The sequence below is a fragment of the Podarcis cretensis genome (genome assembly GCF_951804945.1).
Source record: "Podarcis cretensis genome assembly, chromosome: 2".
NCBI lineage: Eukaryota > Metazoa > Chordata > Lepidosauria > Squamata > Lacertidae > Podarcis > Podarcis cretensis.
In genome coordinates this window covers 35,299,302-35,320,752 of record NC_137171.1, presented here as the reverse complement: position 1 = coordinate 35,320,752, position 21,451 = coordinate 35,299,302, and the positions used below count along the sequence as shown (strand labels likewise).

The window sequence follows — 21,451 nt, the reverse complement described above, 5'->3', positions numbered from 1 at the left end:
CATCGTTTCCGTCCCCCCAATGGACATTTTATTAAGATTTTCTAAATAAGCTGCATATGAAGTTTCTACTATACAATTACCAACAACATCCCCTCCCTGTACCCTGCTTGATTTGTTTTGTTCAACATCTAGACTAAGGAAGAGTTTATTTGCTGGCCCACTGTTTAGATACCTCAGTTGGTTAGAGTGTGGTGCTAACAATACCAAGGTTGCAGGTTTGATCCCTGTAAGGGACCAGCTGCACATCCCTATATTGCAGGGGGCTGGACTACAGGATCCTCAAGATCCCTTCCAACTCTAAGATTCTATGAGATACTTTCTGGCTTTTAGTCAGAAAATGGTATGCCACAATTGAATTTTGTTAAGTATGTTTAGGAACATTCATAATTAAGAATTGTAGGTTTTTACTGCCTTGCTCAGGCAGGGTGCCAACACTACAGTTCCCCAGGGTTTCTCAATTTTCAGCTAGTTGCTATTAATGCTTCATGCAGCATGCTCTCCATATCTTGAACAGAAATCCCACTCACTAGTAATGTACAGTATTTGAACAGCTACTAGTGGCTGGCTTAAACAGAAAAGGAAAAGCACCTCTCCTTACACTAGAGGAGGGGGTCAGCAAACTTTTTCAGCAGGGGGCCAGTCTACTGTCCCTCAGACCTTATGGGGGGCCGGACTATATGGGGGGGGGAATGAACAAATTCCTATGCCCCACAAATAACCCAGAGGTGTATTTTAAATAAAAGCATACATTCTACTCATGAAAAACACCAGGCAGACCCCACAAATAACCCAGAGATGCATTTGAAATAAAAGGACACATTCTAGTCATGTAAAAACACGCTGATTCCCAGACTGTCTGCGGGCCGGATTTAGAAGCCGATTAGGCCTTAGTTTGCCTACCCATGCACTAGAGAGCCTCTTTGGATTAAAAAAGCAACTGAATTCATCCCAAGACCTTTTCTCACAAGAGGCACTCACCTCTATGGTACTTTTGCTTAGTGGCATGTGGATGAACACACTCATGGTCTGACAAGTCTCAATTTGCCCTGGGAACAGCCATTTCCTGCAGAGAGGTAACTTTTTTGATGACGTGAGATGCGGAAACTGACTAGATGCAGTGTTCACTTTTAACCTGGGTCCTAAGATAGGTTTTGACATGCTTAATATACAAAATGGTTTTGGTTTTTTTTAAATGCTAGAATGTCAACAGTCAAGAAATAGCAAGGAAAGAACAGTGCCCATCTAGCTCAAGTCATCAGGTCTCTCAGCAAGGGGCATTTGGGAAGGGTAGGTTTTTTTCTTCTGGCAGCTAACACAATCTAAAATACCCTTCCCTCCCATTTGAAAGTCACACCACACCCATGTCAACAATCTGTGGTATTCAACACTTGAGGGAGTCAGGGGTTTGTTGCAGCTTGCACTCCTGCTGTGGGAAGAACAAGCAGACACGTAATGGACATGTCTCATCTTCCAAACAGCTAACCAAAGCTGTTCTACAAAGGTCCTAGGAAGTTTCATTCCCTCATTCACTTTTATAGTATAAATAACTGGGCAGAAAGAAGTAATGAAGGAGACAGAGACTTTGTTCTGGGTTTCCTTTTTTTTGCTCCTGTTTGGATTAACCATTAAACATTAGGCTTAGATGCATGAGGGACAACCATATGTTACTTTCTAGACCAGACACCAACTAGGTTTTGCTAAGAGGGTTACTTTGAGAAGCAAATGCTTGTGCCAAGGTGGTAACCCTACTCCCACAAATGACCTGCTAGAAAGTTCTACTAGTACATCTCCTATTTCCACCTATACCCCTCTTGCATCTGGATTGGTAGCTGGTAGGATAATTTGACTCAGAGACTGGCAGTTGGTGATCCCTATAGACCAGTGTTTCCCAACCTTGGGTCTCCAGCTGTTTTTGGACTACAACTCCCATCATTCCTTGCTAGCAAGACCAATGGTCAGGGATGATGGGAATTGTAGTCCAACAGTTCTGGAGACCCAAGGTTGGGAAACACTGCTATAGACTATCAGTGGTTTTCTAATCTTGACTCACAATAGACAGTGCATGACTCACACTGTGCCCCTCATTCCTCTTGGCATTTTAAGTAACGATCTGAATACCTCTTCCTGTTAAAGACCAGGGGTGGCAATTTACAATCCATTATTTGCAGACTTTAGTCCTTGGCACAGGATCCGACAACAGAATAAAGGATTCTAGAGAATCTTCGCTCTTTCCAAAGGGCAAGAGACAGTTCAAACCTCTTGCCTTTTTGTCAAAGATCATGACTGTACTATACAAAAGCAGCATGCCATTGGGAATGGGGGTAAAGAGGAGAGAGGGTATGGCGACAACCTGATCTTTCACATCTTACACTGAACTCCCACCAGAGCTAAAGCCAAATACCAAAGTTACAGTGAGAAGTCAACATGGCTTCTTAGAGTATCACTGGAAGTAATGTTCAGGAAAAAGTATTTTGGTGTTGCAAATTCAATACTGTTTAAATTTCGAACTCTAACATGGCAGCATTCTAACCAAATCTGGAAAGGGGCATAAAGAGAACGAGCTCCTCAAAGGAGTTTAAGTGTTTTAAAACACACAGGCAAGTGTCAAAGGCTCACTTGAAAAGGGCAGGGCACTGTGTATTAACTTGCTCATATCAGCATAGTCAGATTAGTAATCATGGGCAAAGTTAATTATTCCTCTGTGAACATTACCTGGATGACTTAAGCAGAAGGTATGGTCTCACTTGTTACCTCTTGTAGTTTACCTATATTCAAACTTAGAAACAGAATCCTTGAGGAGAGTCCTCTGCAAGACACACACTTTAAGGTGCATATTCTGCTGTTACCTTTTTAGATTTTTTTATTCAATGCATTCAGTGACTGGAATTCTTTTAGAAGTCTAACTGGGACAATTTCTTTAAAAAGGAGAGGTGGAAACAAATTGCTGCCCTTATACTCATGAAGATTCCACTTCCCAGAACCCACTGAAAATCAGCTCCAGGTGGTAGACCCTCCAGAACAGAATGGAAGGTAGCACAAAGAGTTGCAGGATGAACAGTCAAAATATTAACTCCTTTTCTCTTCCACTAGTTGAAGCCTCAGCTGGATTAAAACCCCTCTTGTGAGCACAAAGCAACAACTGGATTACACCCAGGGAAGTGTTGCATTGGCACAGTTCATATAATACTTTAAATAAATGATAATACTTACTGAGGGGGGGGCGGTCAAGCAAACCTTCATGAAAAAGTATATAGTCTTTATGGCTGTAAAAGCAAACTTGAAATTATGAGGAAAGTCTTAAATGCCACAGGGAAAGTGTTTCTTCTAGGGGGGCTTCAGAACTCGGCAAAGCTCATTTCCCCTTCCTATGACCAAAAGAAGTATGCAAAATAAGTAACTGTATGCAAGTTTCTTAATTAGCCCAGGGCACACTAGTAGCAAAATACAGGTTTTCTTTCCAAGATATCAAAACTCTCTATCATTATATGGAGCGCGCACACAGTCTATTCAAGCTCATGGAAAATACTTTACTTCCTTGATACAAAGATTTCCAGAGCTAAGGAAACATAGCAGGATTTTTTGAGGGGTAAAATAAGACTGGAACTTGCCTTTTAATGCTACCCACCTTCCTGAGCTTTGAATCCAAGTTTGATTCAGCAGGACTCTTCGTATGAATTATGAGAGAAATTACATATGCAATTTTCTTTCTGGAAAGATTGATAATTGGGCATTTCTACCATACATGAATAAAGTCAGCCCCATTACTAGCCATACACCCAACACTTACTGCCCTTATCTGGACAGATTTAGCCAATATGGAATTACCGTATTTTTTCGTGTGTAAGACACCCCCATGTATAAGACGTCCCCTATTTTTAGGGACTCAGATTTAAGAAAATCCACCATTGGCACTATCCGTGTATAAGATGCCCCCTAATTTTTGACATTATTTTTTAGAGGGAAAACCTAGTACACAGAAAAATATGGTATATGCCACTAATAAAGCAGTTTATAATTTTCTTTTATATTAACATTATCTAGAACATGCTCTCTACATTGCATTTAACATATCTCAATCTAAGTGCTAGTTGAAATATTGTTTCCATTTCTTTGCCCATAGTTGAAAATAATTACATTAAAGAAATATCTAGGGAGAAAATGGTTCTATAACACCTCCATATTGACATTATGGAAGCTATACAGTGATTGTAGTTTATTACTGCTGCATTTTTTCTGTATCAAGGTAATATTGCCAAAGGAATTGTGACATCTTTCTGCTCTATCCAGAGCCTCCTTTTTAAAAAGACTCTGGACTACTTTAACTAGCCTTGCCCTGAGGCTTAAGAGGAAATCACTGTTTGACATCAATGTCTGAACTTGAAAACCTTACTGGAACATGCTGTTCACATATGCAATGTGGCTGTAAAGTCTTCTGTCAAGTTTCAACTATATTATCTATAGCAACATCGACAAGAGCAGCACAAGTCCCAAAAATGAAAAAATACTGTGGTAGCCTTTTATGAACACACAGCAGCTTAATACAACCTATAGTAGCTTAACTTTGATAAATCCACTTGGAAGAACAGTGACACCTTCTGGTGTACTATTGAACAGACAGCGTGATTCTGAATACAGTGGTACCTCGGGTTAAGTACTTAATTCGTTCCGGAGGTCCGTACTTAACTCAAAACTGTTCTTAAGCTGAAGCACCACTTTAGCTAATGGGGCCTCCTGCTGCTGCCGCGCTGCCGGAGCACAATTTCTGTTCTCATCCTGAAGCAAAGCTCTTAACCTGAAGCACTATTTCTGGGTTAGTGGAGTCTGTAACCTGAAGCGTATGTAACCCGAGGTACCACTGTATAAGGAAGAGCTCTCAACCTAGTTAATAATAATAATAATAATAATAATAATAATAATTTTTATTTATACCCCGCCCTCCCCAGCCAAGGCCGGGCTCAGAGCAGCTTACAAGCAATAATAAAAACAAGTTGAATTATTACAACTTAAAAACAAAATTAAAATACAACATCAAAATATTGAAACATTAAAATATTAAAATGTAGCCTCATCACAGGAGGAGAAGGAAAAGAAAAATGAAAGAGAGGGAGGGAATCAAATTGGCTCCAAGCCAAAGGCCAGGCGGAACAACTCTGTCTTACAGGCCCTGCGGAAAGAAATAAGATCCTGCAGGGCCCTGGTCTCATGAGGCAGAGCGTTCCACCAGGCCGGAGCCAGAGTTGAAAAGGCCCTGGCTCTGGTTGAAGCCAATCTAACTTCCTTAGGGCCCGGGACCACTAGGGTGTTGCTATTTATGGACCTTGAGGCTCTCCGTGGGGCATACCGGGAGAGGCAGTCCCATAGGTATGAGGGTCCTAGGCCGTGAAGGGCTTTAAAGGTCAAAAGCAGCACCTTAAATCTGACCCTGTACTCCACCGGGAGCCAGTGCAGCTTGAAAAGCACTGGGTGAATATGCTCCCATGGCAGAGACCCCGTGAGGAGCCTCGCTGCAGCATTCTGCACCCACTGGAGTTTCTGGGACAGCTTCAAGGGCAGCCCCGCGCAGAGCGAATTACAGTAGTCAAGCCTGGAGATGACCGTCGCATGGATCACTGTGGCCAGGTCGGGGCGGGAAAGGTAAGGGACCAACTGCTTGATGCGGCGAAGGTGGAAAAATGTCGCCTTGGCTGTTGCTGTAACTTGTGCCTCCATGGAAAGGGAGGCATCAAGGATTACACCCAAACTCTTAACGGAGGCAATGGCACTAATTGGGCCCCCGCAAGAGAAGGGAGTTGGTCCCTCATCCCCATGCCATCCCGACCCAGCCATAGGACCTCTGTCTTCGAAGGATTTAGTTTCAATCGGCTCCCACGAAACCATCCAGCCACAGCTTCCAAGCATCTGGTCAGTGTGTTCGGGGCCGAGTCGGTATGGCCATCCATCAGCAGATAGAGCTGAGTGTCATCAGCATATTGGTGACAGCCCAGCCCAAAGCTCCGGACAATCTGGGCAAGGGGGCGCATAAAGATGTTTAAAAGCATCGGGGAGAGAATTGCGCCCTGCGGCACTCCACACACCAAGGAATGGCACGACGACATTTCCCTCCCTAGTGCCACCCTCTGTCCCCGACCAGAGATAAAAGAGCACAGCCAGTTACGGGCTATGCCCTGTATCCCCACGTCTGCGAGGCGGTGGTCCAGAAGATCATGATCGACCATGTCAAAGGCTGCTGACAAATCTAAAAGGATCACCAGTCCTGACCTGCCTCGATCCAGTTGTCTACGGAGATAATCTGTTCGGGCAACCAGAGCCGTCTCGGTCCCAAAACCAGGACGGAAACCGGACTGAAATGGATCTAAAGCCGATGTTTCCCCCAGAAACCTACCAAGCTGTTCAGCAACCGCTCTCTCAATTACCTTACCCAGATATGGAAGATTTGAAACTGGGCGGTAATTGGATAGGTCTAAGGGATCTAATGAAGTTTTCTTTAAGACTCGACACACTACTGCTACCTTCAGTTCCCCTGGGAATGTCCCCGTGTCAAGGGACAAATTGATAATGTCAACCAGGGGGGTCTGCGCGACATCTGGACACTCCCTAATCAGCCAAGACGGGTACGGATCAAGGAGGCAGGTGGTGGGCCTACCAACTTGGAGGAATCTATCTACATCAGCAGGGAGTATCCAATCGAAATGGTCCAACACTGGACCTAAAGTCAGTCGAGGGGCCTCCAGTTCAGTCATTGTATCTAAATTAAGAGATTTAAGTTGTACTGCATAACAGATAATCAAGTAACCAGCCCAGAAAGTGTTATGTAACTACAAGACAGGAAGGAACTCAAAGGCCACACACAGTGCTCCACATGCACAAACTATAAAAAGTGGTATTTGATTCAGTGAGGGGCTATGACAGGAAGAGAAAAACAGTATTGCACGACCACATTACACAGAATGTAGGAGACCAAACAAGACCATTTAAACGGCCTGTTTGTACATATGAAGTAGTTTTGGAATGTGGTAAGGTAAAGGTAAAGGTACCCCTGCCCGTACGGGCCAGTCTTGACAGACTCTGGGGTTGTGCGCCCATCTCACTTAATAGGCCAGGGGCCAGCGCTGTCCGGAGACACTTCCGGGTCACGTGGCCAGCGTGACATCGCTGCTCTGGCGAGCCAGAGCCGCACACGGAAACGCCGTTTACCTTCCCGCTGGTAAGCGGTCCCTATTTATCTACTTGCACCCGGAGGTGCTTTCGAACTGCTAGGTTGGCAGGCGCTGGGACCGAGCAGCGGGAGCGCACCCTGCCGCAGGGATTCGAACCGCCGACCTTTCGATCGGCAAGCCCTAGGCGCTGAGGCTTTAACCCACAGCGCCACCTGCGTCCCATTGGAATGTGGTACACAGCATTTAATATACGCTAGGCACATTTTGCCCTTGCTATCGGCCACTTGTGACCGAGTGAAGATTCCTGGGAGCCAGGATGGCACCTGAAATCACCACCTGGAGGTGCATCCCTGGGGATCCTTGGATCTTGATTGCTATTCGTTTTATTTGATCAGCACAATCAGAATGAATTTCAGGGACCAAAAAAGTTCTTTGGTTGGCGGGGAAGACTTTTGAGCCATCAGGCCCCCAAATGGCAACTAGGCATTCCCTTCTGGTGACTGTAACCCTGGTTTAAAGAGCCATTTGGCACCTAGCTTATATATCCGTGTTTCTAACACCGCTAGTATGGCATAACTTTGATGCTTCCATACATTCAATGTAGTATCTATATGGCACATGTAGTGCAGCACATGCTTGTCATGCAAAAGGTCCCAGGTTCCATTCCTGGCCCTCCAGAAAAAATGAAAAACCCTACTTAAATTAGTGGATAGCGGGAAAGGAGCTTGCCCAAGGCTCTGGAGAACTACTGACAGAACAGACAACACCATGCTAGAATATTATGTAAATGAGTAGATTTATATATATATAAAAAAATCACAAAATAAACTTAAGAGTTTATGTGGAAAAGATTACATTAGTGTACCATCAGTATAGTTTACCTAGTCAGCATAAAGTTTAGCATGTCAATGCAAAGAAGGCCCAAGATTCTGGCCACAGCACAATTCAACATACAATGATAGCTGCTGATCACACTGACATGGCACAGACACTGCTAAATGATGGTCAGAAGACAGGAAGCATACTGTGAAACTGCTCCTGCTTTTCCTTTCCTTGGTTTGCTCTAACATTTTCACCAAGGTTAGTACAAACCAGCAGGCTTGTATCAGGGTCTGCAAATCATCTCTGAACTTTGCTTGGCATCAGTACATACTGCAATGCTACACTTGGGGCAAAATTGGAAAAGATAAGCAAATTCATACAGGAGAGAGGAGGAAGGCGGGAACACACGCCAGTGGCATCCTCTTACGTCTACTCTGCAGCACTTAATTATTTACAACAACTCCCCACCCCTGTGCCAAAAATCAGTTGCTATGACCAAATCCCCAGTGTTACTCACTGGGACGTGACAGTTTGAGCATATTACACCAATCCTGGCCCAACTGCACTGCCTGCCGATTATTTTTTGGGCCCAATCTGAACTGCTGGTTTTGACCTATAAAGTCTTAAACAGCTCAGGACCGCAATACCTGAAGGACCACCTCTCCCCCATATAAACAATCCCGGAATCTGCATTTGAGGCCCATTTTTATTTTGTTCCTCCATATTAGGTCTGGAGGGTGGCAACACGAGAACTTTCTGGGCAGCATGGCTCACCACATACTCCAGTATTTATTAAACACAATGCAGTATTAAACACTGTATAGATTCAAATAAGTACACATGTACTCTTAGAAAAATATGCTTGCACATGGCAAGAAGCAATCTGATCATTCACAATATGTTCGTTGAATGGACTAGGTTTTCAGCCAATACCCATCAGAACCCATGCAAAATATTTCATAATGTAGTGAGTTACCTAATTTGTTCTAGAAAGTCATTTTAGTAGCCTTTCAAAATCTGGGCTATTTCTAAGTGTTTCAAGAGTGCCTTCCCACAGACCCCACAAAAAGATTTTGCACCAGCTTGTCAACAATATGAGAGGCAAATGATGAACTAATCATGCTATTTACACTGTATTCCCATCATAACACTCTTCCAAATACCTTCAGGTCATCAGCCTCAGGTTTTTCAGTCTCTGAATCGTCATCTTCCTATAAGACAAAGAATTTACAGGATTAAGCTTTAAAGAGTGGGCTCAGCAAGTTCTTGCATGTGTTGCAAGGGACTTGCATTAAATAGCCCAGCTTCACCTCTGCATTCAGCTGAGCTGTTCTTGCAATGCTTTCCCCTCCCTCTGATAAAACATCAATTCAGATAAAATATGACATTAACAAGACATCTCTACATCTAATCAAACAGGTGTCGGTATAGATTCCAAATGCCCATACAACATTTGATTTGTCGAAAAACAGACAACAAAAAGGCCAGCACAGATAGGAAAAGAAATTTGTGTCAAGAGGAAATTATTCACTGCCACTCTTTTATACAAAGACAGTTCATAAAGAGTGAACAAACATGAGATCTAAACACGCTAGCAATTATTAACACCTCTCTGATTTTGTGACCTCCAAAACACAGTGTATGCTCACCGAGTCTGAACTGGCAGTGACTGACCAAGAATAAGGCATTGGGGCTGTAGTGGATAGCTTAGTAAAAACATCAATCCAGTGTGTGACAGGTGAGAAGATGATGAATACTATGCTAGGAATCATTAGTAAAAGGACTGAATACGGAACTGCCAATATAAAAATGCCATTCATTATATGGTGCAACCATGCTGAGAAACCAGTGTACTGTTCTGGTTGTGTTATCTCAAAAAAGATATTAGAAAGGTTCGGGGGGGGGCATCACCAAGGGGACAGAGGAAAGGTTACAACATATGGGACTTTTTAGTCTAGAGAAAAGGTGAATAAGAAGTTGATAAAATGATGCATAGTATGGAGAAAGTAGATGCAGAGAAGTTTTTTGCCCTCTCATGACATTCATGGATGAAGCTCAATTTTAGAAGAGTCAGGACAATACTTTTTCACACAGTGCATACCTAAACAATGGAACTCGCTCCCACATCCCCAGTGATGGCTACCAGTTTGGATGCCTTTAGAAAATTAGACAAATTCATGGAGGATAAGGCTATGTTCTACCTCCAGTGTCAGATGCAGTAGGCCTCTGAATACCAGTTCAGAGGAATCTCAGGATAGGAGAGTGCTGTTGCACTCAGGTTCTGATAGTGGGCTTCCTATAGGCATCTAGTTGCCCACTGTGTTGGACGAGATGGTCCTTTGGCCCATTCCAGCAGGCTCTTCTTATGCTCTTAAACCAACAAAATCCACACCTCTGAAGAGGACAACCCAAATTGTTGGTGAAGATGAAATCAATGTGAGAATGGGGAAGACAGTATTTAAGAAGATCAGCATACAAGTATTGCCTTGAAGTTACATTACCAATCTGTTGGTAATTGCTAAAGAACAATTCAATGAAGTCCCAAAGTTTCCATTCTCTTTCAGCAGCAGAGACCAAATTTATTACCACACCCATTTTGTGCATCTTTTTACAACTGATGTAGACCTAGCAGGTTCTCTATGAGACTTGTATACTGAACAATTGCCATTTCACAGACACCAAAATAAAAATCAACCAAGACTATAAAAAGGTAGTTTACCCTCATCCCATTCCCAATAAAAAGGATTACCTAAGTTTTAACAAGAACAAAAGCTTAGTTACTGTATTATGTAAAACATTAAATAAAAATTCCACTCAATACAAACATGCTTTGTTCTCAGGTAAAATAATACCAATTATAGGCACTGTTATTCAAGCTAAAGTGAATACCATACAGAAAAATAGGGAATTAGACCATAGTCTGAAAAACTGTCCTCAAGATATTTACTTTTTAATGTGTTTGGTTCTAAGAATGTTGTTAATTTTTATTTCTGAATAATATACATATGCAAAGTTGTCACCAGACAAAAGGAACACGTATGCAGACAGGAAGCCACATATACTGCAGTAGTACTATGCTTCTTGCAAACTAGTAAAAACAAACAGAAATGCACATGACTTCTGTTGGAAAAGGCTGTGAAAGGTGAAACGAGTACTATAAAATGAAAAAAAGTTTGGAGAAATGTTCATCACAGTAACCTCTTACAAAATGCCATCTGAGTGTCTGCTCTAGCAATTTTACAGATAATGATAAGCACAATGCTAAAAAATCTTAACCCAGCAAGAAACCATTACTGCAAAACAACTGGAGCAAATTGTCCTCTCCCTCTGACAGGTTACAGGATGAAATTTATACAGTTACAACCCGACACACACAAACCAGGTATAGGACAAGACATTTCAAATGTCTGTCATGCTAATATTGCCAACATCATCAAGCAACTATTTTAATATAAACTGTATTGTAGATCCCCCCCCCGCCCCACTTCATCTTCTTGTGTACTAGACATTTCTCACACAGTGCAGGAAATGGAATTTACTACTGTAATAAAATATATGGTGTAAAGGAACACCTTCTCCAGCATATCTTAGACTACAGGTCTACCACAGACCCTTCTCAGACATCTTTCGTCATACATTTTAACAGCTTATTTGAGATAATGTTGTTCCTTAAAATTGGAGGGGAGGAAATACAACCAAGTTTCTTTTACAACTTGTCTAGGGTACAGACCACTTAGTAAAAGAACTGACAACTTAAATAGGAACCATAGAGAATGTTACTGTAACAAGTGGGTGCCAAAGAGCCCACTATAAGACTGAAGGGATGGCTTGTTGGTAGAGCAGGAGACTCTTAATCTCAGGGTTGTGGGTTCAAGCACCACTTTGGGTAAAGGATTCCTGCCTTGCAGGGGGTTGGACAACATTACCCCAGTTGTCCCTTCCAACTCTACAGTTCTATGAAAAGTCATACTTCCAGATGTGTTAAGATTTACTTTTCTGACATTTTAAGCTATAACTCCATAAGCACATACATTAGCAATAGGAGAAAGAAATAAGAGGTGAGGAGTCAGGCAAATCTATTACAAAGTGGAAGGCACAAAAGAATTTTGTATAGACTCAGCATTAATATAATTATATACCTACCGATTGTCTACTATTTTCATCTTCATCGTCATCATAACCATCCTCCTCTCCCTCCATTTTACTGAAGTCATCCTCTCCGTAGCCTTCTGACACCAGACCTCCTTTTTCTTCTACCTCATCCAAAACAAGGGGGAAAAAATCAAGTTAGTGATCATTTGGTATTCCAGTGGAAACATATGCAAGAGATTGATACAGATTTAACAATAGCATGTGTTTTTGTAGAAAAATGGGGGGTTGGCTTTTGCTGCCCAACTCCCCAAGGGACTGAGTCCCCATAGTCCGTGACTGGTCAGAGATGCATAGATGGAGGCAAGGATCCAGTGAAAGCAAAGAATATCTTTCATTATCTGTTGCAACAGAGTCACACTTGCAAGGAGGTGAAAGAGACCCAGAATAAAGGTGTGCAAGCCCCTATGAAGACTTTTGAAACTGCACACCCCTTAGCCCAAGACTACCCCAAAAACATCATACATACATCACAGAAGAAGGCAGTCTCCAGCAGAAATCTGAGTGCAACTTCTCTCCTGTCTATCAAGGTATCTGATAACATCTTCCTGATTGCATTGCCTGGGTAGCCAGACCATTCCTTTTGAGTTGATAAATACTATAGTTCCTGATTATCTTCTTTACTAACTTATACCTATTGATAGCCTGCTCACCTTAACAGATTCTTGCCAGACTGAATTTGCTGGGAGATGTAAGCCGCTACATTACAGGTAGTTTTATTAACTGGATTTGGAGGTGAAAAGATAATTGGAAAACTTCCTCCAACTGCAGAGAAATATTTGAGGCCCTTTTGGAAGGGACAAAATGGCTTCAGGATTGCTGTCCTGTACTATGTTAGATATGTGGTTTATATACGTGGTTACATTTATGAACATTTAATCTATATTTGAGACATTAGAATTCTTATAACAATTAATACACATACACACACAAAAACAACTGCAAGGGGCCCTTAAAATTGTGTGATGGCCCCAATAATTACAAATTTGGGCACACAATTCACAGCTTTCATAAAATCAAACACTGCAGCTGCATATTGCAGTTGTTGTTGTTAAGAAGCTAACAGCACATTTTACATATAAAGGTTCCACAGTGGCTGCACATCAGAAGCTAGTTTTGAATCATAGGCATTTGAAATACACCTCTGAGAAAGAAAACTGGCTGGAAGGCAGACATCACGGGGGGAGGGGACTAAGGTCCTGCGTAGGCTTGGGGATGGGGAAATAAATCAGTGGTGCAACATATGCTTTATAAGTAGAACGCCTAATGCCAAGCATCTCCGTTTAAAAGGATATCAAGCACTAATGCCAAGGAAGAGCCAACGGCCCAAGCTTTTGGGATCCACTGCCAGCCACAATACAGCAGCGAATAACAATAATTTACGTCAGGGCCAGATTTAGATTTGATGAGGCCCTAAGCTTCTGAAGGTAATGAGACCCTTTATATGTCCAGCTGTCCTTTGTCAACAACAAATTGTGACTTTTTGGTGTCTTGAATATATGCTATATGATAATTTATGAACCTAATAGGTATCTAAAGCCATTAGCACATAATAGGAGCCTACACAACACAAAACACTGTTGCTGTATGTAGGTTTTATTTTATTTGTTTTTTTATCTTATATTTTGGAAATTTACAGCCAGTTTTTTCCTTTAAACTTTTTTTGCCCCCCCCCCAAGAGAGTGGGGCCCTAGCTATAGCTTGTTTAGCTTATACGTAAATCCGTCACGTAAATTCTAGGTAGCCTCACTATATGCCCTAAACACAAAGTAACGCTAGGCAGAAGATGCTGCTTGGCGAAACGCCACGTCGTCTTCCATCATCCCAGAGAAGCGTGATTAATTCCCCCCTTTACCGAACAGCGGCGGGGCGGGGAATATCCTCCCACCACAGACCCCTCCAGCTTTCCGTGGAGGCCCCGGCGTAAAAAAAGACATCCCCGAACACTCATTATTCCTTAATTCCCTCCCCGCTCCGCCATAGTCCCACCAAGGCCTCACCCGTCGTCCCTGCTCCTCGCTCGCTGGCCGCTCCACCGGCCTCACTATCGGATTCGGGCTCGGAATCCTCAGCATAAACGGCCAAAGAAGAGAGGACGCTTTTCTTCGCCGCCGCCATTTTCTTCTATCCGAGCGTCGCGAGCGAATTGCCTTCCGGCGCGCGAGAGTGACGCACGAGGCGGTCTGCTGGGGAAAATGCTGTTGCCGCGGCAACCGCTCTCATAGCCTCCCGAACGGAAGCCGTTGCGGACGTCATCTCGCCGCGCGCCCAATCCGTGCCGCTGCCGGAAAGTGTCTGAGCGCGCGGGTGGCGGGTGGGCGGTAAGCGGCGACTCGGAAGGGCCCTGGAGTGTCGTTGGACGATGTTGTAAAACTAAAACACTCGCTCTGACAGAGGCGTAGCTGGGAGCCAGTGGCCTGCCTTCTCTGAGACGGAGGGTACTGGAGTGCGCGCGAAGTCGAAAGCCGGGCTGAGGCTCTCCACGTAGTCCCCGCTCTTTCGCCCTCCCGCTTTATCTGTGGTAGTTCTGGGCAGCTGGACATTATTTGGGAAGAAGGAAACGGAAACTGGTCAGGGAAGGCCTTGCAACTCTAGTAAAATTCAGGAGGAAGAGGGTCGTTAAGAATCGTAGTGTTATGGCTACACAGTAAGGGTGGGAGCTGATTTACCTTTGTGCTTAGGAATTGTTTCAGTTTCTTTCCCCTGAAAGAGCTGGCATGTGAGTTGGGTTAAAAGGATGTATAAATGGGTTTGAGGTCAGGCTTCAGAGGAAGTAACATAACTTAAAAAGCAGCCGTAGGGTTAGTAGGAGCGAAGAAAACCAGCCCAAAAGTGACTCGCAGCAGCTAATCAGAAGCAGTGTGTTCTGCTATGAGAGGTGTTTTTGCTTTCAGGTAGCATCCTCTTCTGCTGCGCCTACATCTTTGGCTTTTCAGATGGCGCAGGCATTTCGAGAACTCTTTCTGTTTTATTGGATTAGAGAACATAGCTGAATGTAGATGTTTGTGCCAAAAGGAAAGTGTGGACATAAGTAAGTTTGGGTATATCTAAATGGGGCTGTTCCACTCTGCCTGCCCTGAGAAGCCGCTTGTGGCTAAATGATGGATTGTAGCAGACAATCATAATTGCACAACGATCCTCTCCTTATCTCTATTTTGAATTATCTCCAGTATCTCCTTATAAGATGAGTAACTGCTCTTCCTCAAGACTAGACGATAGAGTTCAACGAACTCTGAAAAAAGTGTTTGGATTTGACACTTTCAAGACTTCATTGCAGGAAAGTGCAACCAGAACTGTTGTGAAAGGTAAATTGCAAACACCTGTTTTTGCAATATATAGTAGAGTTGAATAATTTTGCCTTTTTCTTTTTTACATACTATTCAAAACACCACAGTTCCTTCATTTCTGCTAAATGTGAAAACATGATGACAAATGATACTTACAGAAATTAGATTTCTGCTTTTGAGTTTGCATTAATTACACTATATGGTACAAAGGCTATACAATTTGTATAAATCTATTTCCCCTATAGCTGAAGGTGTTCTGGTCAAATTTTAGGCAGGGGTGGCTGACCTGTGGCCCTCCAGGTGTTACTGATAGAAACTGCAAATCCAACAGCACTTGTGGGGCCACAAGTTAGCCAGCCCTACTTTATTTATTAAATTTATATCCTTTTCTTCCCAAAGGAGCATAGGACTTACAATCCATTATAAATTCCTCAGTGAAATGTCTCTTACAGAGAACAAGTGAATGCTTGGCCAAGGCTGCTGCCCAAGGGAATAAGCTCTATTGAACAGTGAGGTATACTTCCAAGCAAACATGGGTTGCACTCTCAGTCTCTTAAATTCACTGCGTCCTAATCTACTTCTTTGGTTATGGAAATTCCTGTATTTTTTGAGTTATTAGGTTTGCAGCATGGTGCTAAATGTGCTTGCTGGGAAGTAAGCCTCATTCTGTTCACTGACATTTACTGTCAGTTGTGTTTATGTTTTGCAGTATGTTTTCTGAAAGTGGGTTGCCTTAAGCTGAGCAAAGCTTTAAACCTGGAACAGTTGCACCCAAACTTAAAGCACGATTCACTGTGTGATACTGGCATTGGTGCTTGAGAAGTAGAAGCAGCCAGAGATACCATACAGGTGTCGTGTTTTCCAGCTGGAAGCTGAAAGGCAGTCAAGAGACATTCCACATTTAGATTTTGGCCATTTCATTATATTTATTTGTATGGCTGTGCATTGAGGCATAGTCTACTACAAAGCTGGGTTTTATGTTGTCATTTGATGGCTGGCATATGCCCCTGCTTGGCCATTAAGAGATGTGGAAACCTAGAAAATTTGAGAAAGGGGACATTTCCCTTCCCTATCTTTCTTGGCCTTCAAAGTCTATTGGCTGTGAACAGAAACTAGCAGTTTCTAGTGCAGGGCTTTCTGGAGGGTAGGATCTGAACCAATGGCTTCAAGTCAGAAGAAAGAAGATTCTGACTCAACATCAGAAATAGCATTCTGGCAGGAAGAGCTGTTTGACAGTGGAATGGACTCTCAGAAGGTGGTGGACTCTCCTGGTTTTTAAGCAGAGGTTGAATGGCCATCTGTTACGGATGCTTTAGTTGAGATTCCAGCATTTCAGGGTGTTGGACTAGGTGAGCCCCTTCCAACTCTGAGCCCCTTCCAACTCCACAGTCTATGATTCTGTGTAACAAGTGTTCTATTTTCCTGTTAACTATCAATTTATTTTCTTGCCAGCACAATGTTTATCTAGATATTTTGTAAATGTTATCAGCTTTCCCCAAAACATTTAGTGTCCACGCCCCCAGCCCAGAAATGCAGATAAATATATTTGTGTTTTAAAAAGCCTTGATTGCTGCACTGTTGCCTTTGCAGGGGAGAAGGATGTCTTTGTATGCATGCCCACTGGCGCAGGGAAATCCCTGTGCTACCAGCTTCCAGCATTCCTGGCAACAGGAATCACTATTGTAATTTCACCTTTAATTTCACTGATTCAGGTAAAACCTCTTATTGTAAGAAAGAAAGGAATCTTGAAGAACCTGTTGTGTCTTGCTTATGGTCAAAAAAGTAAAATCTGAGATGATTGAAATAGAATAGGTACCATATTAGCTGAATCCACCTCATCTGTGGTGTCTAGTTGACCAAACACAGATCATAGTTATGTTATTGTATAATTCAGTGGTGTGCTATAACCTGATAGAAATAATCCTTTTTATAATAATTCCTAATATTCTTAATGTATTGGATGTTTGAGTGAAGAAGGTTATTCTATTTTTTTTAATGTATCTGTTATGCAGATAAAAATGCAATATATTGTGACACAATTCCCTGTTCTCTAAAGTAAACTAATATGGTTTCTTGAACTTCACTACCTAAGAGAAACAAATTGATTGCCAGACATTGTGAAATTATCATTGCTAATGAAATAGACTAGAGAGTGACAGTCTTGTCATTTGATTATGTTAGGCTGCCTAATTACAACCAATTTCTGTAAAAGAACAATATTTTAAGTGTTTAAAATAAATATAACATGGAGATGTGTTTTGCAAACTACAGGGCTGGTGGTAAAGCCTGATTGATTAGGAATATATCTGTATGACAGCTATTTTGGTAGAAGGATGCTTTCCTCTAAGCACCTTGCTCTTTTTTCTTCCACAGGACCAAGTGGACCATTTGCTCTTGCTCAGAGTGAAAGCCAGCTCTCTTAACTCCAAGATTTCTGCTCAGGAGAAAAAGGCCATCTTAGCTGACTTGATGTGTGACAAGCCTCAGATAAAGCTCCTCTACATCACACCAGAGATGGCAGCTTCCTCTTCCTTTCAGCCTACCCTGAAGGTTCTAGTGTCTCGAAACCTCCTTTCCTACCTAATAGTTGACGAGGCTCACTGTGTTTCTCAGTGGGGGCATGACTTCCGACCAGACTACCTGAGACTTGGCTCTTTGCGCGGTCAAATACCCAACACTCCATGCATAGCCCTGACGGCCACAGCCACTAAACAGGTCCAAGATGATATTGTTGCATCGCTTAAGCTAAAGAGGCCTGTTGCCACTTTCAAAACACCTTGCTTCAGGTCCAACCTGTTCTATGATGTGCAATATAAAGATACCTTAACGGATCCGTATGAAAACCTGAAACAGTTCTGTCTGAAGTGTCTTGGGCAGAAGAATGACTCTGGGGTGAGTTAAATCTGTAGGAAACATTTTGTTTTTAAAGTTTTCTCCCCTGCCTATCTTACTCTAGGCAGCTTTCATTTTAAGTGAAATATATATATTTCCTAAAACTTAATTTTATCGGGGCAGGGGATAAATGAAAGGGGGTTCTCGAACAGCAGAGCAGACAGTAAACAGTTAACTCCACTTGGGAAAAAGGCAAGGCCAATCAGGAAAAAACAACAACCTTTGTCTTGTCTAGAAAGGAGGAACCTTCCAGCTTTGGGCTCTGCCTTCTAGAGAAAAGCAGGGCAATGTGGTTGCTCCTGGGCTACTGCTTGGCAGTTGCTTATAGTCCTTAGGCGTATACAGGGACAAGGAGAGATTACAATGCTTTTAGAGCATTGGGCGTTGTGATGGTGCCCAGCGCTGTATGATCCTCCAGTTTGCACAGCCTCCAGCTGACAGGGGACAGCTGCCCAGGGTAGCAAACGATCTCCCTGAGCCCCTTGCATCCCCCATCAAGAGAAGGAGATAGCTGCCCAGAGTAGCAAGCAGATTCAAGAGTAGTGAGTAGACGTCTCCAAGCCCTCCTGTATTAAGTGCTCTGCTCACCGGCAAAGGGAGTGGCAACGGGGGTGGGGTGGGGCACCACACTGGGCATGTGCAGCACTCAGCATGCTCTCTCACTCTGCAGTCACTGAGGTGCTTCAGAGAAGAAAGCCACCACCTCTCCTGGCAGCCCAGCTCCAAACTCTGCCAATGGACTGGCAGGCCAAATTCTTTAATAATGTCCCTCAGGAGGGGCTCATGGACACCTTGCACAGGGGAGTTGAAGCAATTCTGTCCAGTGCTGCCATAGCCTCCATTTCCAGCCAGCAAGCATTGTAAGGGCACCCACTGGATAAGTGCCCATCTTTTACCCTGTTAATCTCTTCAGAACCCCTCACTAATTTGGCAGCCTGGTATCCCAAGGACCAGAGGCTTTGCTTGTAAAGCAATGCTGTCATGCTGTCATTCACTGCGAAGGTAGGATTGAGAGATCTGTCAGAGTCATTCATAGAATTTAAGGACCAGAAGCCCTTCTGTGGATTTAGTGTTTATTGTAGTTCATACATTTTTAAAGCATTTCCCAATAACTTCTTTTAAGGGAGAGGAGGAAGAGTTAAATCTGAGATTCTCAAGAGAGTTGATTTCATTGGATTGCATGTTCCCTTCTATGAAATTCCTGCATAAAATATGTACAATGCTGACCATAAGGCATGCATATGAAAGGCTATTACCACTGGCTGGAATCCATCACAGTACTAAATTTCTTGTTCTGTCAGCACAAGGATTTCTGTTTGTGTGGAAAAGAGGGAAAGTCCTGTTGCACAAGTGGAAATCCTTTTGCTGACAGGGATGTGGCAGTTGAATACCACCCGTTGTTTTGTTCTTCTTGATACCTTGGATCTATACCAGCTCTTAATAACATTAATAGGTTTCCTTATGACACTTGGATTTATGTTGCCTACTCTTCCTCCCCCTGTGTAGCGCTACTCAGGCTGCGGAATTGTCTACTGCAGGAAGAGAGAAGTATGTGAACAAGTAGCTATTGAACTTAGCTACAGAGGAGTCAACTCCAAGGCATATCATGCAGGTAGAAAAAGCTGTGTTACTTTGATTCGTAAGCATTTTTTAAGTATGCGAAAGAGTTCTTTATTCTAGCCTCAGGGTCCAGTCAGTATACTGTGGGTTGTAAAGCCCGGTCTTGACTTGTTTTTCTTTAATATGTTCTTTAGAATGCAAATTTAGTACCACACTGATATGATCTTGCTGAATAGAGTCCATTCCAAAGCACAGGAGCCTTATTATCCTGCCAGATCATTGTGTCAGGGGTAAGATTTCAGGTCGCTCAAAATTCAGGGCCAGAGGGAGTGGCAAAGTCCTGCATCTGTTCTGGACTGCACCTCTCTTCAGCATGGCCAATCGTTAGATACGATGGGGGTTATAATCCATAGCACCTGGGAGGCACTGGGTTTGGGGAGGCTGATGTGTGTGAATGGTTGCCATACCCCAGCATTCCTTTCTATTCCTAGTTAACTTTAGCCCAGCTCCCTTTCTCCTAGTCCCTTTTCTCTATGTGCTTTCTTATTGTAATTTCTCCTTTCCTGGACTTCCCCCAAACTTCTCCTGCTCCGGCTTGCTTTTCTTTGCCTCATGATTCTCCCACGCTTCCCTTCCTAGTCCTCCTGTTTCTTCTGCCATTTCTGAACGCTTATCTCAATCCACTACCTTCTTCCCTTTCTCCTTTTTATTTGGCTTGCAACTGGATGTTTGAATTAATGCCAAAAGTGTTGCTAAATTGAGTACTTCTGGTGTATTGACTTTCCCTGAAGCCCTTTGCACTTAACTTTGCTTTAGTTTCCCCACACATGAGTTCCAAGGGAAAACGTCTCATACTTGGCTTCTAAACTTGTTCTGTACTGCTTTTTCGATGATACTTCTTGTCAGTACTAGGTTGAGATCACAGGCAGCTATGCAAGGAACTGGAATGTATACTCTAACACATGCTCCCTGCCATCAGGAGCTGGGTCCTAGAGTGTCACAGGCTGTAGGTGCTGCTCTGTTGACCCAAGCAGGACTTCTAATTCTTCTGCCTGGCCAAACTGGAAGCCTCATTGCTTCCCTGCTAATTACAGTGCTTTACGGACCACATTTTTATTCCCTTTTGTGTCTGAAGGAGGTTTGGGGATCTGAGTACACATAGTCTTGGGAGCTTATGGAGTTAGACTCCATCCTCAGACCATGAGAATTCTGTTTTAGGTCTTGGATTCCCCTCACATATGCTGGCAAAACAGGATAGGAGAAGTAGGCAGGTAGATGGATTCAAAGACAACTAGGGACTGATAGGTTGGTGTGGTTTGCCCCTTGGTGATGATGGTAAGAGCAGAGGTTCTTCCTGCTGGTATCGCACTCTTGTCTTTTGCTTCTTCTCAGGACTGAAAGTAGCAGATAGAACATCGGTTCAGAATGAATGGATGGAGGAGAAGGTTCCAGTTATTGTTGCTACTATCAGTTTTGGAATGGGAGTTGACAAAGCTAATGTCAGGTGTGTGAAGTCATCCCAAATGGGCGATGCATACTGATTGTTCAATATACATTTGCTCAACATCTGGAAGAACCTGGTAC

The 21,451-nt window shown here is 43.1% G+C and overlaps 2 protein-coding genes across 9 annotated transcripts in view; one reads left to right on the top strand and one right to left on the bottom strand.

The window, feature by feature from the left end:
- SAP30BP (SAP30 binding protein) overlaps positions 1-14,291 on the bottom strand; it is a 35,340-nt gene extending 21,049 nt beyond the window's left edge. The window contains exons 1-3 of one of the 2 annotated variants that reach the window (XM_079966231.1): positions 14,129-14,290; positions 12,123-12,232; positions 9,143-9,190 (exon numbers count right to left, since the gene is read on the bottom strand). In XM_079966231.1, the coding sequence (XP_079822357.1) occupies positions 9,143-9,190; positions 12,123-12,232; positions 14,129-14,246 (276 nt within the window). In that variant the 5' untranslated portion in view covers positions 14,247-14,290. Of the gene's footprint in view, positions 1-9,142; positions 9,191-12,122; positions 12,233-14,128 lie in introns of both variants that reach the window. The other variant, XM_079966232.1, reaches the window with a different exon arrangement.
- Positions 14,292-14,368: 77 nt separating this feature from the next.
- RECQL5 (RecQ like helicase 5) overlaps positions 14,369-21,451 on the top strand; it is a 48,208-nt gene continuing 41,125 nt past the window's right edge. For 3 of the 7 annotated variants that reach the window (XM_079965945.1, XM_079965940.1, XM_079965946.1), the window contains exons 1-6: positions 14,456-15,159; positions 15,299-15,433; positions 17,006-17,127; positions 17,789-18,307; positions 19,814-19,919; positions 21,260-21,371. In XM_079965945.1, coding sequence (XP_079822071.1) covers positions 15,313-15,433; positions 17,006-17,127; positions 17,789-18,307; positions 19,814-19,919; positions 21,260-21,371 — 980 coding nt within the window. In that variant the 5' untranslated portion in view covers positions 14,456-15,159; positions 15,299-15,312. The other 4 variants (XM_079965942.1, XM_079965943.1, XM_079965944.1 and 1 more) reach the window with 4 other exon arrangements.